Consider the following 18,449-nt stretch of genomic DNA (forward strand, 5'->3'; position numbering starts at 1 on the left):
ATTAGAATCAAAAGGCATAAAAATGACATTACAAATTTTTCTTCCTTCAATTTTCTTAAAGTTCGAAAATTTAAGTAACACTATTCCAACATTTTTTAAAATATAAGAAAATAACAAAATAAACTACATCAATGGGTTAGAGTTTCACACACAGTTTCACATTGTCTTATAATTTGACGGGACATTTGATCGTTGCAATATTTATAAATTCATATATATTCATTATGTCCATAATTAATAATAGTTTTCGCTATTGTACAAATTATTATTATTCCTCACTTTATTTGTTGCCTCGAAACTGCATAAGTCATCTTCGTGAAAAATTTCTCCGTTCAGCTTATCTCGCACTTTGCCACATTTTTATTTAAATAAACGAAAAGTGTCACATGATCTCTACATGTGAATCTGACTTAATTTTAACATAAATCACAGATATTTTCTCTGGAAAATAAACATTACGTGAAAAACATGTCTTTCAGGAATTTTGAAAATACAAAATTCAACATCACTCCAAACTCCGAGCGTGGACTTGCGAGACACTTACACTACAGCCATTCCCATAATATAAAAAAAAAACATTGTTTAGCCCTTCATATGCCTATAACTATATGATAAATTGAATTATCACTTTGGTAATCTCAATCTATAGGCAATCGTTAAGTACATTTTCATTATTTGCATTGAATTTTAAATTCAAAAGTTTCATACTTTCTTCCATTCGCCTTTTTTCATTATTATTATTATTTATTATTATTTATTATATATAGAAAATATCGCTAATTATTACCAATTTACATAAAAAGATATTTAAAATGACCTGCGCTCTCTCGACTTTGATTATTTAATTTTGAATTTCTTACAAATTTTTATCACTCAATCAAGCGCGATCTGTGCTTTATATTATTTCACCAAAAATATCCTTATTTTTCTACTGCTTTATTGAACAATATGTTAGACATATATATATATATATATATATATATATATATAACTAAAATAAACATTCAAAGTAATAAAACAGAGTAATCGCAAAATAAAGGATAATCCAAATAGAAATATTGGATAAGTAAAGGTTGTACGAGGGTCAAGTCTCTTATTGCTCTACTGGTCTTTTCATTAATATTGTTAAAGATCAAATCCGCCTTATATCCGAAAAGGACAAAAAGGATTCGCTCTTATATACAAATCATCCTTTACTACTACCGCTAATGAAAAACATGTATCGTGGCACTGTGTATAAATATAACCAATTGATGAATCAGTATCCATATAACTTCTATCTTTATCAGATATATTAACCACTCCCATATACAATTATCCAAATCCCACAATAATTGTTCTACGTTTCATTCGAACTAAAACCAGGGAAAAATAAATCATACCTTATTTAAATCCCATAAAATTCATACTATTAATCTCGTATAGTTGTGCGCCTATTTTAAATAAAATTTATAAAATTTATTTAATATATGCAAGAGAAAGTTTTAATAAATTAAAAAATCTCTATTTAAAATTTATCATTTTTAATAAAAAAACTGCTTAAATATTACTAACCATTAAACTTTACTGGAAGTCATCCAGCATTACACATATTTTCATACTAAACATTCACATTCATACTAAATTATATATATATATATATATATATATATTACTTGATATTAATTCAAATTTTAATAATTAACAGAATAATATGACCTAACTACACTTCCTAAAACTATTATAAATTTCATAATTATTAGCTTATTGTGTACGAAAATATTATATAGAATAGAATCAGCATCAAAATATTACACGGAACTCAAGTTTTCTTATACAACTTTTAAATTCTTATAAACTGTGCCAACTATGTAGGCCAATATTTTCCTATTTATTTAAACTCTCGATTCATTAATTGAGTTTCTAACAATTATCCACCTGTACGAGCTTCGAAAATTATAATGTTATTAGCGAGTGCTTGATTCGCCATAACCTAAGGGCAATTATATATGTGCGTGGTTAATCATTACATAAATAAGCTTAATTAGTCAAACAGTTTAGATTATTATTCCAATGTATCTATATTTTCCATGTGCGCCTCTATTATGTAGAATGTTAATAAATGAAAGCGCTCTTGCGTACAATGATCAAAGAGCAAAAGGTTGTTTTGAAAGCAGCTGAAAGCTGAAAGTTGCTGAAGATATTTGATAATCTATATATAGATATTTATATTTATACATATTCAAAGCTTCTTTTTTCAATTATTTCTTATGTTAATATATAAAACTTGATTGTTTTCGTAATTCATATTGTCATTACAATCCACAGACTTTCAAGATTTCTTACCTCCCGATTCACATTTAACTTGAAATTATCACCTGCTCTATTTCAAGAATTGTGAGTTTAAAGTTTTATCGCGTTGGTACTTACTGAATCAGCTTTTACGGCGTCTGCCCACACAAACTGAAAACATTTTGAAAATCTCTACTCGCTGTTGGTAAAAGTTTGCACACCTTTGAAGAAAGGTAGGACTTGTAAAACACAAGTTGAAAACGATGAAGACAATGAAAGTGTGAAAACGAGTAGAGCGTGGACTCTAAGTAGACAAGAAATATTGCTTTCCTTACATTTAAATTGCAATTATGAGATAAATTTAACCATTTTAATCTTCATTATACGATAAAAATATTTTTATAATATTCCATCTCCTCTGCAACATATATTGCTTTTCAAACTTTTTATCAATTAATTATTAATTACATAAATAATAGGAGCAATATTATTTAATGATTATACATCACCGTATATTAATAAAGTTGCATAAATTTTTTATATAATATATAATTTCCATACCATTTGGGCTTCGACGACAGATTTACGATAAATCATTATAGACCAAGAACATTTAAAAAGATTTTTTTTATCTATAAGACTATGGTCTAATTAACGAGATTGACTTTAATTTCTTAGACCGATCAATTATTGAATGAATTTGACAATCGCAAAATGCTTACGCGTTTAGTAATTACAACTCAGAATTTACAAGCCCATTAAATGCAACACAACGCCGCGTGGACGCAATAAGACTCGACGAAGATAAAAATTTAAGGACAAACATTAACGGTCTCCCGCCAGCAATACACAAGCGCCTTCTCCCGCGTAAAGAAAAGGCATTCACTTAATATCTGATTTACGGTTCCATTGAGCGGCGATCTCATGCTGACATAAGCGGACGCGAAAGAAGGACGGAGAAACGCACTACATCGCTAGTCGCTTGCCGTTTGACACGCCGCCCAGCCGTTTCCGGTGAATGTGTGTGTGCAGCCTTCCGTTTTATATTCGCATTGCGTCAATCGATAGCACCGTGTGGAATACAGCGGAAAACTGTGCACGGTGATTGAAGGGTGCGCGGTGGAAGGGGCGGAGGTTAGGAGGGGCGGTCGGAGGACGGGGGCGGGAGGGGGGGATTGTCGCTAGAGCCAGAGAACTCGAATTCGTATTTTTTTCCCGCTCGATTATCTCAAACGAATTATAGTCGCCTGGTTTGCGCACTTTTTACATTAATTGCTTCTTGATAAATTGTGCGACCACAGCTTGCCACTTTACTGCGTGTAGGATGGTGGGAAGAAAAATGCGTAGCATTGCAAAAGTGCCTATAAGGAGGGAGGAAAAAAAAAGATTTGCCTACAATATAAATAACTCGACGGAGGCCAGTTTATTGCAGAATAGTAATTGTGAAATACTTTATGATCTGTGAACTTATAAATATGGAATATTTCATTTGCAATAAAAATGGATAAAAAGCACCATACTCTGTATGTATTTATAATTATGTAAAAGAATTACTTAAGTTCAATATAGAAAGTAAATTAGATTGCTTGACCTTGGTTATTGAAATTAATAGGAAATTAATGAAGAAATCACGTAAAGTTATGCCAATTGTGATAAATTTTATAATACACGTTATTCATTATGGTAATATATACATAATTTCGTTAAAACGTGTACTTTTTATGTACTAAAATACTAAGAATTTAGGAAGTAAACCATTAAAACTTTCTAAAAATCAATCCTACCCATCCAACAGCAATTTTATTATTACAAAAATATATTTTGACTGAATTATAATATTAAATTTCCCATTGGAACTGTCATGAATTATAATATATTGATATTCTAATATATTTACTCGCTTTATAATTGCAATTATTCATAATATTTATCATTTGAAAATCGTTATCACTTAATAAAGTATGTATGTCTAATGGTCCGTAAATAATGTATTCTTTAGATTAATCGTATATTTATGTTTGTCTCAATCTACTTACTTCCATTTTACTTTAATGAATAAGCAATTCATAAAATAACGTCGGCTACAGCAGTGCAAAATTCAGGGCAACTTTGTAAGTTTCTCGCAAACGTAAATTAGATTTTACAACACAGCTTAAATTAAAACATAGTCGCCCCTCTTTATACGAGTATACAGAATTAAATTTTCCCTCAATTCAGGCGCCAAAAAATTTCCATTTCAATTGATGCAAGAAATCATTTTTGCAAAATTTTTTCAAAATATATCTAAACTTCTTTCTATTAATAAACTAACAAATCGTTAGAACCTTGAAAAAGAAATGCAAAATTGTGATTATTGCTTGCGCGCACCCGCGCATGCGTACCTTTATTTATATTTCACAATTTATAACAATAACGAAGACTGAACGAAGTCGCATAAACTTTACACAAAGTTTTCATATTTTTCCGCAGCTCATCGATAAACATTTTTCTGGAGGTCCGACAAAGTATTTTGGAGTGACCATCTAATCGAAATCTGAAAATGAAATATTAATTTCTAATACATTCACTATATAAATAAAAACATTAATAATTAATATATTAATTATAAAGTTATGCTAATAAAATATTTTAATGTATTAAATTGAATATTTTTGTGAAAAATGCAATAATTCTAATATACGTTTCTGTTAAATTACATTCAATTTATATTTATATCGAGTCTATATATATATATATATATATATATCCATAAATTATTAATATAAAATTTCATTATTGTAAAATCTTATTACAAAGATATACATATTATTTTTACCAAATTGAACCCGCTGGATTTTTTGTTTATATCTGGATCTTTATATTTGTTTATATTTAAGTATTAAAAAATTATTTATATAATATATCGATATCAACTAATTAAAACTATTAAATTGAAAAAAATTTCTAAACTATCTTTTTCTTTGTTTTTTTTTAATAAATTATAAGTCCATTCTTATTAATTTACAAAACTGATTACTTCATAATTATGAATAATAGAACTTTCTTTTTTCAACACTTTAGTTAAATTTCATAAAACAAATATTACAGATACAAAAGTAAATACAATTTACATACCAAATGAATTTAAATTTATTACAAGATACACCCATTTAATGATTTTCACATTATTCACATATTAAAGTATTTTATGTATTTTATAATACAAGCCGTTATCACAGACATTATGTAAGTTCTTTCAGAATTCAAATTGTGAAAAAATGGTTTTCTTATGCAACAATTGAAATGTAGTAGAAATCTGAATATAATTCAACCGTATCTTTCTTCATTTCCAAATAATTCAACTTTAAAAGGTTATAAATGAACCAATGATTTTAGATATTTGTTTAAAATATAGAATGACAAGAAATAAAATTAAAAAAAATATAATTTATTATATTAAATATTAAAGACTCTACTACTGTATAATAAATTGCATTAATAACATATGCATTTGTAAAAAGCAAGTTAAATTTTGTAAGAATATACTAGAATCTGTATATTTTTTATAGTAGTTGCAGAGTTATAATAACTTAGATTTATGAATATTTATATTAGAAAACAAAAAATTAATAAACAAATTGTAATTTAGTAGTATATAAATTTTGGTGAATGTAATTAAAAAATGCTATAAAATTTATGATAAGTATTTTTAAGTTATAATTAAATACAATGTTTAGTATAAGAAATAAAAAAATACATAATAGAAAGTAAACAAGAAAATATATTCATGTGATTTAATCGGAAGATAACAACGACAGTTTTTCGGTAATAATACATTATGTAAATAAACCAGTCTGCATCACTGCTGAATGCTTCTTACGCTATGCATTTCTGTAATACACGCATGCACGCACGCACGCACGCACGCACGCACGCACGCACGCACGCACGCACACATATAGCATCTGTGCCGACTCTTGAGGCCAAAGATTACTGACCTTGCGCGTTATAATGGATTACGTATATGTAATACTTCCTACACTTATCACTTTCAATTTTCTCTCGCGATTATAAATATATATGACTTTGACCTGTACAAACACTCTTCTTTCTATTCGCCTTGTTTTTTTATTTTTTCATTTACATACGTACATCCTTGCTATACGTGATCTTATCTCGTTATGTAGTATTATTTTAATTAAAATATAATTAAAAATTATATTGGATTAATTTATTTCCAATTTAATTTCATGAAAGAAGTCAAATAGATCGTGACATCTACTAAATTTGTTTCATATAACATTATAGCGTATATTCAAAGAGAATATATATAATTAAAATTCAAATTATGTTTAAGTAACAATATATATTTAGTTCTTTTATGTATATAAATTTAACTATTTATTAATATACGAGTTGTATAAGTCATAAGTAAAGCAATATTATTTTGGTAGTTTAATCAATTTTGTAGTACAATTTTACTTTTGTTGATATGTTCAAAAATATTTTATTAATATTCTTATTATATATAAGATAGGGATATTAAAATATGTCAAAAATTACTTTAGATACCAAAATTAATTATATTTTACCTTATTCACAAAATTTTTAAACTTTTATTGTTAGATAAAAATTTTAAATATTTATCACAGAATTAAACCATTAATATATATATAAGAAGAATCATAATCGCATAAACTAGAGATTATTAAATGATAAATTAAATTAGTGCTTTGAATCCCTGAATAAATTTGTTAAAATACTATTTTTGTATGAAAATAGTAATTCAAAAAAGTTGAAATGACATTAAATAAATATTTATAAACTATATGAATATAATATTTTAATCAACGTATAATAAAATAAGTTTGTTATTGGAATAAAGTTTAAATTTAATTTTGAAAGACAAAATATATTCCAAATATTCTTGGAAAATTTTATGCATATAAAGAAGACTACATTACTAAAAAAAAGAAAAAGAAAAAAACTTTAACATTATAAGCATTTAACTTTTTAATACCAAATATAAACATAATTATAGCCATATATACGTATACATATATTATAGAACAACGACAATAATAATAAAAATAATAGACATTTTCAAATATAAAATAATATAATTAGATTCCTTATATTGCCTGAATCTCTAATGAAATATAAATAAACAAGCTGTCATATTAAATATTTGTATATAAAAATTGTAAATATAATTTAATGATTAGTTTATTATATTTTTTTCTTAATAATTTTATTAAACTGATTTGATTCGTTAATGGCTAAATTTCAATAGAGAGTGCGTAGTTGTAAATATAAAAAATAATTATATATAATTATCTTTTAATTTCCTTAGTATTATAAACTCTCAATTCCGTTGGAGAAGATACTCTATGTCAAATAATTACAAAAAATATCATTTAGATTTTAAACGACGAAATCTCGCCGACATTATGTCTCTCTGAGTCGTCGTCGATCCATCCTGCCATCCCACCATCCCACCATCCCACCATCCCACCATCCCACTTATCATTCGACTGACTTGATAAAAACTTCGGATAGAAGCGACTCCCGCGAAATACCTGACGACTTAACATGACCAGGACCACAAGATGGGTTGCGTCCATTGGGATTCGAGACCACATCGGCCGGGCGGAACAATTCTTAATCTGCATAAAGTCCATCGTTGCAGCATCTACGGGAGAGTTTGCGGCCTTTTAAAAGCTCTCGTAAAGAGAAAAATTACTCTTAAGAGATTGCGAACGCGTCGTCGGCAGCCAATCAGACTCACCACTGCCTGCGAATTTCTATGTATCTCGTCGACTATCAGTAAGCGCCAAAAGAACTGGAATAACTTCAAACTTTACTTCATCTTCGTCCAATTTAGAAAGACTTTTTTTTTCAACGTAATCCAAATACCCTTAGTGTATACTTAATGAAACTTCGTTCAACACTTTTGCAGTAGTTTGATTTTTAATGTCTGCCGTACATGAATCTAGTCTTACATCTACCTAATTATTATGCTCTTTAATAACAGTCTTTAAGGGATATTACGTATTGCTATTCAAATTGGCCACTTTTGATATCCCGACGATTCAACTAATATTAATCACTTATTAAAAAATTATTGCTTTTATAAACGATTTTTAATGTTATATCGTTCACGATAAGATTGCGTAAGAGTCAATAACTCATCTAATGACTATTAATTAAGCCATCCACTTGCATTCCAATTAAATCGAGTACCTGTTTGAACTAACATACATTTATTATTGCAATTTAAATGATTCTGTAAAATTACGTAAATCAATATTTAAAATTGCATATAATGTGCTACACTTGCTTGGACGTCCATCAATTTTAGCATAAAATTTCGATAAATTTTACGAATCACTCATTCCTATAATCTTTGAACTTTCGCATATGAATATTCGAAACTTCTATAATAACAAATTAATCTCGATTACTAATCAATAAATAAATTTTAAGAAAATTATTTCGTTCAGTTTATAATAATTTGAAATAATAATAATTGTCGTATGATATTTTGCCAATCAATCATGTCGCACATCAATTCACTTTGATCGATTTCAAAAAAGCTTTTTATTATAGATATTTTTCAAAGTCTCAATCGGAATTCTTCTCTCATTGGCCGTTAGTTTCAATGAATTACAAAAAAGTAATATACTATGGTTAAATTTATAAGGATTTCATAAAACACTATGAAATTCATAAAAAAAAAAAAAAAAATTTTCAAATAATATCGTTTAAGAATTTCAAAATAATAGTATAATAACAAAATACTACAATCCTTGACTGACGTGAAAAATTATTAAATAGTAGATTAAATAGTAATATACATTTTAGATGGTTCGGATGTCCTGGAAGAGAAACGCCGTTAAATCGACAATATACTAAAACGATCTGTGAATATATATTTGAAGCTTATTCGATTTGTATCGAAAAGTGTTCTATAAAATAATTTCATTCTTTATTGGCTTGAGTAATTGATTCGATAAAATTGATCAAACTGAATGAAATATTTTGCAACTTTTGTGACGAAATAATTTATATGTCTAATGTGATTTTCAAATTTCATTTGGTGGTGCTTCGACGAAACTATATATTATCGTCGGTATTACTTTTTTTTTTTTTATATAATATACCCTTGAAGTTGCACTGCTTGTAAAGCTTGTAAATAATAATCGTAGGTTGAATTTTTCGAAGAGAGAAAGGCCAACAGCATTTAACAACATCGTTGGAAGAATTGATAAATCATAATGTAAAGCGAAGTTAGATGTCGATTAACTTTCATTTAATTAATGTAAGTAATGCGAAGCTTGAAGAATTACTAGAATCCGAACTTTCTGAGATCGATGAACAATTTTATTTCGTCAAATTAAAGCTAATTTACATAATTTATAACGAGTACGCGCTATAAATACAAATTGACTCGTTTCCGTTCTAGATTGCACCAATAATACCTCGGATAAATAGAACGTAGATTTTAACGAAGTTAGTGAAATTATCTATTCACCGTGTTTCGCCTAAATATTATGATGTATAAATTCATAAAAACAAAAAACAAAAAAAAAATATAAAAAAAAAGAAAAGAATGAGTATCTATCGAAGGTTTTAACGTACCCATAAATGTATGGAATATATTAATTTTTTTTCTCATTCAACGCAATCGTTTTTTATAAATCCGTATTATTATATAAATCATGAATTTCGTACTCGCAAAAAATTCAAAGATATACACATCAATTTCTTGCTCCACGATTGTAAAATAAAAATACCTTATAAAACAGAAATTCCAATTGCATCTCCTTAATATTTTCTATGTATTTCAATATATCTACGGTGAGCACCTGACTGAGTGAGCCTAACTGGTCGCAGAAAATCATATATGTTCGATGTAATAAAATAAAATGGCGTGCGTTAAACGTAGAGTAGCATGTGGACAAGAGGTAGAAATAAAATAGACAGAGTGACAAATTGTAATATCGTAGAAAAATATTATTTATTCTCGAAGCTCGTACAAGGAAATTCACATGTGTAATAAGCCAATCGCCAGCTAATCGCCATTGAAATGAAAAAGGTGACAAAATGAGGAGTCTGCGCGCAGTCGAGACTATCTACAAGATAGAAGAAGTTGAATGATAGAAGTCTTGCACATTCCCGTCACGCGAGCCCGGGACAATTCATCCTGGATTCGCGTTCGTCCATATTTACAGAGACGGGCCAAGCGGGCCCCCTCAGTGATGATGCAGCAGGTTGCCGTAGCCTCCGCCCAAGTCGTCGTGATGCTTCTCGTGCACATAGACCGGGTAGGACTCCTTGACGATATAGGGGACCTTAACCGGGTAGGGCACTTCCTTCTCAACGGTGTATGGTACCTTGACGTGCACGTGGACAGGATAGGGCTCGGCTACCGGCACTTTAACGGGAACCTTCACCGGGTAGGGGACGGGCTTCTCCACGGGATAGGGCACGTGCTTCTCGACGGGCACTGGATACGGTGCGGGCACATGGTAGGGCACCGGCCTGTCGACGGGCACCTTCACGTGGACGGGGTAGGGCACGGGCACGTGCTTCTCGACGGTGTACGGCGCTGGCACCGGCACCTTCACCTCACGATGAATCGTGATGCCGGAGATGTGGCCCTCGTCGGGTGACTCGCCGAGGGAAACGCCGAGGGAGTCGCCCACTGAGCCCCCGAGCTCAAGGTGTCCGGCCTCAAATTCACCAAAATCGTGGCCGAGCCCGAGGTCAAGGAGGCCGCGCTTGCTTTTGCTGTCCTTGCTCTCGGCGTTGCTCTCGGGGTCGACGGCCTTGTTCTTGGAGGGTTGCTCGGGTCGGGCTGACGCCAGGCCGACAAGAACGACGAGGACTACTGCTGTCTGTGGCAGGCGAATGGAAATTATTGATAATGAATGGACTTGGAATTTAGAATTCGTGCACCGCCTTTGCACGAGGGACTCTTTCTTTTAAATTATCGACCTGCATTGTGATTCATAACAGCGCGTGCATTAAGCGTACATCGGTACATTCATCATAGGCTACAAGTCATTTCTTTTCATTTCGAAGGAAAGTTTGCGGCTCAACACAACTTTCTTATCATTTATTTGGATACTCCGTATATGTAATAGTTGACGGGTATTCAAAAAATTTATGGAAACCTTTTATACGATGTATCGAGGAACATCGCATATTTAGTTTGATTGCATTTATACATTATGGCTAGGCTAGTAAAATATTCTTTATTAATAAGACAAATTGAAACAAATGCTTTGGAATTTGGCAATTACTTGGAAAACAACTTTACTATATTCTTCCTCTAAATGTTGTATTATTACCCTCGAATTTTCATAACAGTTATATTAATGCCTCATTTGCACTTTAAATTTTATACTTACAGAATAATTGCCATAACGTAAATATTTACAGTTTATGAACATACGAAAGAATTGTTTATATTCATGTTTGCAATGTGCATATTTTCAGTAATCATATAATTATTATGACATCGCAGCTCGCCTGACAAAAACCTGATTCATCTACTACTTACATTTAAATATTTCTATAATTAAATTTTTTATTCAATCTTTATAATTAATATTTTTTCTATCTCTTTTTATCATTTCGTATTATGCTTGATAAAAAATTATAATAATAATTTATATAATATATATATATATAAATAAAATTGATTCAATTTTCTTATGATGTTTTTCTTAAATATTTATATCACTTTTATAGGAAATATGTACGTCTCAACTTATCAAACGACAATTAAATTAACTGTAGGCACTTCAATATTATTATTATTATTATTATATTTATCAATAATGTAATTTTACAGTATAGTACTTTATATATTATCATAGCCTATTATAAAATAATAATTATAAATAATAATTCAATATTATTATCAAATAAATAATTAATTTGGCAAATTTTTCGTGGTTTATTATATTTTAAAATAAACAATTTTTTATCTAAATCCACATCGACTATTCCAAAGAATCTAGTTAACGTGAATGAATATAATGATGAAAAAAAAATATTGATATTAGAATATTATTCATAAATGACGATTTAGTAACTAGAATGATATTTCGTTTAAATTGCAAAAAAAAAAAAAGAAAAAAAATTACCGCTATGTGGTATTTAAGAGTTACAAAAAGAAAATTTTCCTACAAATGATATCAATGATTCATTAATTACAAGATGCCTTTTTTTCTATAATATTATTCGATATTAATACATTGAAAGAAGGGCCGCTATGTACTAATTACAAAACTCATAATTATTATGCAAATACCATGTTCGCCTGGAATATGTTTGTAAAAATACAATAATTGCAGTTAACTGTAATTGAAATAAAAAATGTTCATACATTTGTAATATAAAACATCTAGGCTTTACCGATATTAAGTTTCATAAGAAATTCTACTTATGGATTTGCACATAAATTGACTATATTTCATCAAATAAATAATTAGAGCATCTGACTTTAAACATAAGAAATTATGTTACAATAAACGTCGAGGATCACGATTATTTTCCGAAACCATTATATTAATTAACAAAAAAAAAGTATCTGAGCATTAATTATGTACCGCGATGGCCTGCATGAATGTTCAAAAGTATGAAACTCCGAACTATGTATGCTATTCATGAAATTGTTGGAATTCACTTACAAACCTTAATAGCTATAAATTTCCTTATGTGGATATAGAAAAACTTAGAACTACCAATTATTTTAAGTTATTTTATTTTAGCTTCGATAAAAAATTGTACAAGTTTACTTCGTATTCGATAATTTGTTGTTATTTTTTGTAGTTATTATCGTTGTTGTTGTTGTTATTGCTGCTGTTTTTGCTACTCGTTTTTGCGACTGCTAATTTCTAATCTACTAATTTCTAATAATTACATAAACTTTATCAGCCTTAATTGATTTTGGATTCTATTCCCTCCCCTCCCCCCCTACAGTCACGTACACGTGCATAAGAATATAAAGTGGATAATATTTAAAATGAATGTTAAAAATAATAATATAAAATGAAATAATATGTAAGGCAACATACTCACAAAGAATAACATAAAAAATTGAAAAAAAAAAGTACAGTCGAATGATTTTTTCATATATAGTATGTTGATAATAACCTCATTATAGCCAATTTATAACATTTATAATAGAAATTAATTTTACTTAATTGAATTACGTGTGGGGAGACTTTGTTTCTGCTTTCGTTCACTTTGTGAAATTATTCGACCGGAAATAGAAATATGGAATGTAGATCTTCTAATTTATTTATTTAACTTTGGAATATACGAACAATATTATTAAATTATTCATTTATTATTAAAATATCCTTAAATATACTTAATACACCATAAATTCGAATACAACATTGATATTATCACAGCTACAAGATCCAACGACAATGAACAATCGCAAACTCAATTATCAAAAAGTTAATTATATATCAATGATATTAATAAAAAGTAAAATAAAGGAATAATATTGCGCTTCCATATTTGAACCGCGAACTAACCATTTACGAACATAAAAGACTTTTTCGCCAAGAGCTACAATCTCATTTGCATATCACTTTTAAAACCTATTAGCTGTGCATCTGCTCTTACTTGTTCACTCCATTCGCGCGGAGCTGCGGCGACAAATAGAAAAAATCAATCCGTCAAATAGTCGAGATAAATACCGAGCGCCGATATCCCTAAGCACACATTCGTTCGAGATCAGTCATACTCGTCCTCGGCACTCTCTCAAATCCCTCACCCATACATATTCAAAATCGACGGATTGGCCGAGGTCGGTGTTTACTACAGCACCAGCCCGTCACCCCGAACCACTCCCTGCCCTCGGAGCCCGCACCTGCGATACCGCCTTCGGTGCTACCGTAAGTAAAGTACTCGGGTTCGCTCGCCGTTACGGCAAAAGAACCGCCGCCCGTTGTAGCCGTCACGACCGCCGCCACCGCCACCGCCACCGCCACCACCCCCATCACCACCACCACCAGCAGCCCCCGACCAGCGTTTATAAACAAAAAAATTCAATCCACCCCCGCTCTCACCTGAACTCTCATGGCGAATACGTACGAATTCACTGGCCCGACATCGCGCCAATCAGCCGCATATATACCTGCACTTTCGCCCGACTCTGCCCACTCCAGGGTATCGTAACGGTGGTGGCGGCGGTGGCTGTGGCGGCGACGGCGGCGGTGGCGGTGGCGGTGGCGGTGGCGGTGGCGGTGGCGGCGGTCGTGACGGCTACAACGGGCGGCGGTTCTTTTGCCGTAACGGCGAGCGAACCCGAGTACTTTACTTACGGTGACGCCTCCGTTTTCCCACGGGGCATACACTGTGCCTTCGAATTCTTGAGTCGCGCGCGCAAAACGGATTACTCAAACTCCACGTCCTGGAGACACTTGTGGCTGATAATTTCCCAAGGTTGCGGATATGAGCTGCTTTGTGTCACCGTGCACCGCCGGGCAATCCTCTTGCACATACGAGGCCTTTTAATATCTTGTGGTTCAATATTCTTGCTTTGATGCAATACGAGAATATATGACCCTTAGCTGCTAGATTATCTATGCTTCGTAAATAACAATATTCCAAAGGGTTTGCTATTCTTCTCATATCAACCATCAAAGATTTAACTGACATTTCAATATATTATGTCGATTTTATCAAATACATGTATCACGTTAATATTAACGCCTCAATCATTATCGTGTGCGACTGAAATAAATATTATGTCGTGCACTGGAGAATTAAACAGTTGCATCAAGATAAAAAGATTAAAGTTTTATTGCCAAGCTCTCACGCTAAATGACTCAAATCAAGTGAAATTTTTACCAACGATCGACTAATCTCATTATATTGAAATATAGCTGAATATAAAATTTGATGAGCCCTATCATTATTACTTCGTGTCACATAATTACTTTAATTAAATATTACCTCCATACTTATTCTCTAATGTTATATAAACAAGCTAAACATTTAAAATAATATTAAGATATAACAGTGCTCGATAGTCTTTTAAAATTATCTCTTGTAAGCGTTCCATTCATGTATAGTAATTAGTTTTAAAATATTGTTTTCTTTGTGCTACGATGAAAATGAAAGTTTCTGATGTAACTATGCATATTTCCAAATCATTGAACTTCCAAAACTAAAATATAATAATTTTGTCAAAAACTTCAGATATTTCTTAAACAATCTAAACTCTTGATTGTCGTTTGAATATTTCAATAACATTAACAATTTTACTTTTTTAATCAGATAAATTAGTGCGAATGTTATTGACCCGAAGGTAATCATGTAATTAATTACTTTTAAATTTGAAGGTCATTAAAACAAATAAATAAATAAAAATATATAGGTACTGATATTAAATTGGCTGATATTTAATATTGAGGAATACGAAAATGATGAATTCGTTATAAAATAAATTGAGGATTAAGCCTTAACTACAGTAATAGAATAAACTATATAGAGCGAGAATCAATAATTCACTGCAAGATCAAACTTAATATAGTTAAAAAAAAAAAAAAAAAGTAATTAATTGATTTAATTTAAGTTCTAAAATCACATTTTGGAAAGTTCAAACTCTATCTTTATGATACGTTCAATTTTTCTTAGTATTTATTCACGAATAAGGTCGATAACTCGATTTATTGCTAAAAAGAAATGATAAATTACTGTCACTATTCATTATTCTTAAATGATAGCGACAATGCGTATTTGTCATTTTAATAACAATGATACAAATAACTTGACGTATTAATGCGAAATTCCGAGACTGTAGGTTTTCCCATTCCCAGCGGAACGATCCTAGTAAAATACGTTAAACATGCAGCATGTAAATACGATATATGCTGTTTTTCTCTTTTATCCTTATTTAAATGAAATAGGGCGTGAAGCCTCTACTGGATCTTTCATGATTAAATAAATATTCTTTTAAAAATATATAGATTTAAATAAATATATTACATGTACGTACGCATATACGTTTATATAGGCGTACGTGTATGTTTGTACTCCCTCTTGAGGAGCCCCACTTTCTCTTTATAAAACTTTAACTTATGCTAAACAAGTAACAGCGGCAATGATTCGTGGCTTGAACGTAGCTGCTGCTATACATGTAACCACGGATAGGCTACGAGGACATTAAAGGACATAAAGAATGCGACTGCAACAGCCAAGAAAGATATTTAATACTTTTCTGTATTTTCATATTGATATTTATTATAATAATGAGAGTGACGATAATCATTAATAATAATAATAATAATAAGAAGAAGAAGAAGAAGAAGAAGAATAAGAATAAAGTTGCTTAAAAAGATTTTTCTGAAAGTAAAAAAGTTATTATTGATAGATTATAAACGGGATGATAAACCATCAAATTAGCTTACCTTGAACGATAACCCTGGAATGTCAATCAATACGTTATAATTTGTCAAGGTCTCTAAATACAATTAATACATAATTATGTAAAAGTTCAAACATACGTATAAATTAATTTATAAGAAACATTTTAATAATATAGAAGGATAAAATAGTAAATTAAAATCTTAAACTTATAGATATATATATATATATATATATATATATATATATATATATATATATATATATTTTTATATAAGATAAATTACTCATATTATATCGTAGAAAATTTTCATTGGGAACGATCCTTTATAATATATAGGCATTTGATAGATTAATCAAGAAAAGATATCTTTTAAACAAATTTATCACAACAATTTTCTTCTTACTTATCAATCCACATAAAATTCAGTACTATATTTATATTATTAACAAAATTTCATTTATCTTTTTATACAATTTTGTTATAAAAGAATAATACTATTTTAATATAAGAGTAAATTACTTATGTGCATTGATACATTTATGTTTTACTTTATAAAATAATATAATATTGCACAAGAAAAATCAATAAAAACGGTAGAAACGAAAGATACCTAACTCTATTTATACATGTATGTGTATGTGTGTATATCCTAATTGTATTGCACAATTGAATACAATTAATCTATTATATTTTTTTAAAATGTACTTTTTATTATCTATTTGAAAAAACATATCAAATCTTTTTTCGATTCTTTATCGTAACAAACTTTAACACTAATATTATTTTTACTTGCAAACAGCCAATGAAAAAATTTCATTTTAAAATCTTATTGTGATATAGTAAATGATATAAAATTGGTCTTCTATCTATTTCGAAAAAGTTGAAAATAGAATAAAAATATGAAAATATTTTTTATTTTCTAGAATTCCGAGTAACAAAAGGTTTTTCCAGATTCAACGTAATCAAATATTATACATTTATAGAAAATAAATTACACTTATATATTTAACTTGAAGAAAGTAAAAGTAAAAATATAGTATTAAAAAATTTATGCCGATAAATTTCATCTTTACATGTGTGAACATTAGAAAATATGTTGTACTAATGTACTACATAATTGAAAATACTACAAAGAATTTATAGAATTTACAAACCATTTACTTCCATTATTAAAAATTCCGATGAAATCCATAAACCATTTTGTTTAAAAGGCAAAAATTTCATTACAAAACTTTTATTTAACTCTCGAAAATAAAAATACATGCATTAATTATTGAAAACTTGGATTATTTTACTTTAGAAAACAATAAATAATAATGGCATTAAACTGAATAGGATTAAGGGAACAATATGAATATTCATATATGAACTAAATTTTTGTAAAAAAACATTGATAAATTATTTTGAACGAAAGTAAAATCAATGAAATAAAAAGATTAATTACTACAATTTTTATTAAAACGAGTCTAAAAATACACTGAAATATTAAATTAATTATCTTTATTAAATTTTAACAGTTGTTCCTAGTTCTTGAAAATATTTAAAAACTATTAAAACTTCTTGCACACTTTGATTATTTTAGAAATACATATTTATATTTTTGTAAAAAATAATATAAAAGACAATGTAATAAGAGAATGCATGCAAACATTTCAATTAATTATAATTTATTTTTAATTTACAATTAGGTTGTAATTCGGTATTCAAAACGTTCTCACATACCAATTCGACATACATAATTGTAATGTTGAATTGTTATTATTTATTTATGTATATTTAAATATAGGCAAATAAA

The 18,449-nt window shown here is 29.4% G+C and overlaps 1 protein-coding gene across 1 annotated transcript; it reads right to left on the reverse strand.

The window, feature by feature from the left end:
- Positions 1-10,251: 10,251 nt before the first annotated feature.
- LOC105359280 (skin secretory protein xP2-like) lies at positions 10,252-14,437 on the reverse strand. Its single transcript, XM_011495834.1, has 2 exons — positions 14,349-14,437; positions 10,252-11,150 (listed from the first exon to the last, which is right to left on the reverse strand). The coding sequence occupies exons 1-2, from the start codon at positions 14,358-14,360 to the stop codon at positions 10,506-10,508; spliced, it is 657 nt and encodes a 218-aa protein (XP_011494136.1). The 5' UTR covers positions 14,361-14,437; the 3' UTR covers positions 10,252-10,505.
- Positions 14,438-18,449: the final 4,012 nt, after the last annotated feature.

The sequence above is a fragment of the Ceratosolen solmsi genome, unplaced genomic scaffold, assembly GCF_000503995.2.
Source record: "Ceratosolen solmsi marchali unplaced genomic scaffold, CerSol_1.0 scaffold11, whole genome shotgun sequence".
Taxonomy (NCBI): Eukaryota; Metazoa; Arthropoda; class Insecta; order Hymenoptera; family Agaonidae; genus Ceratosolen; species Ceratosolen solmsi.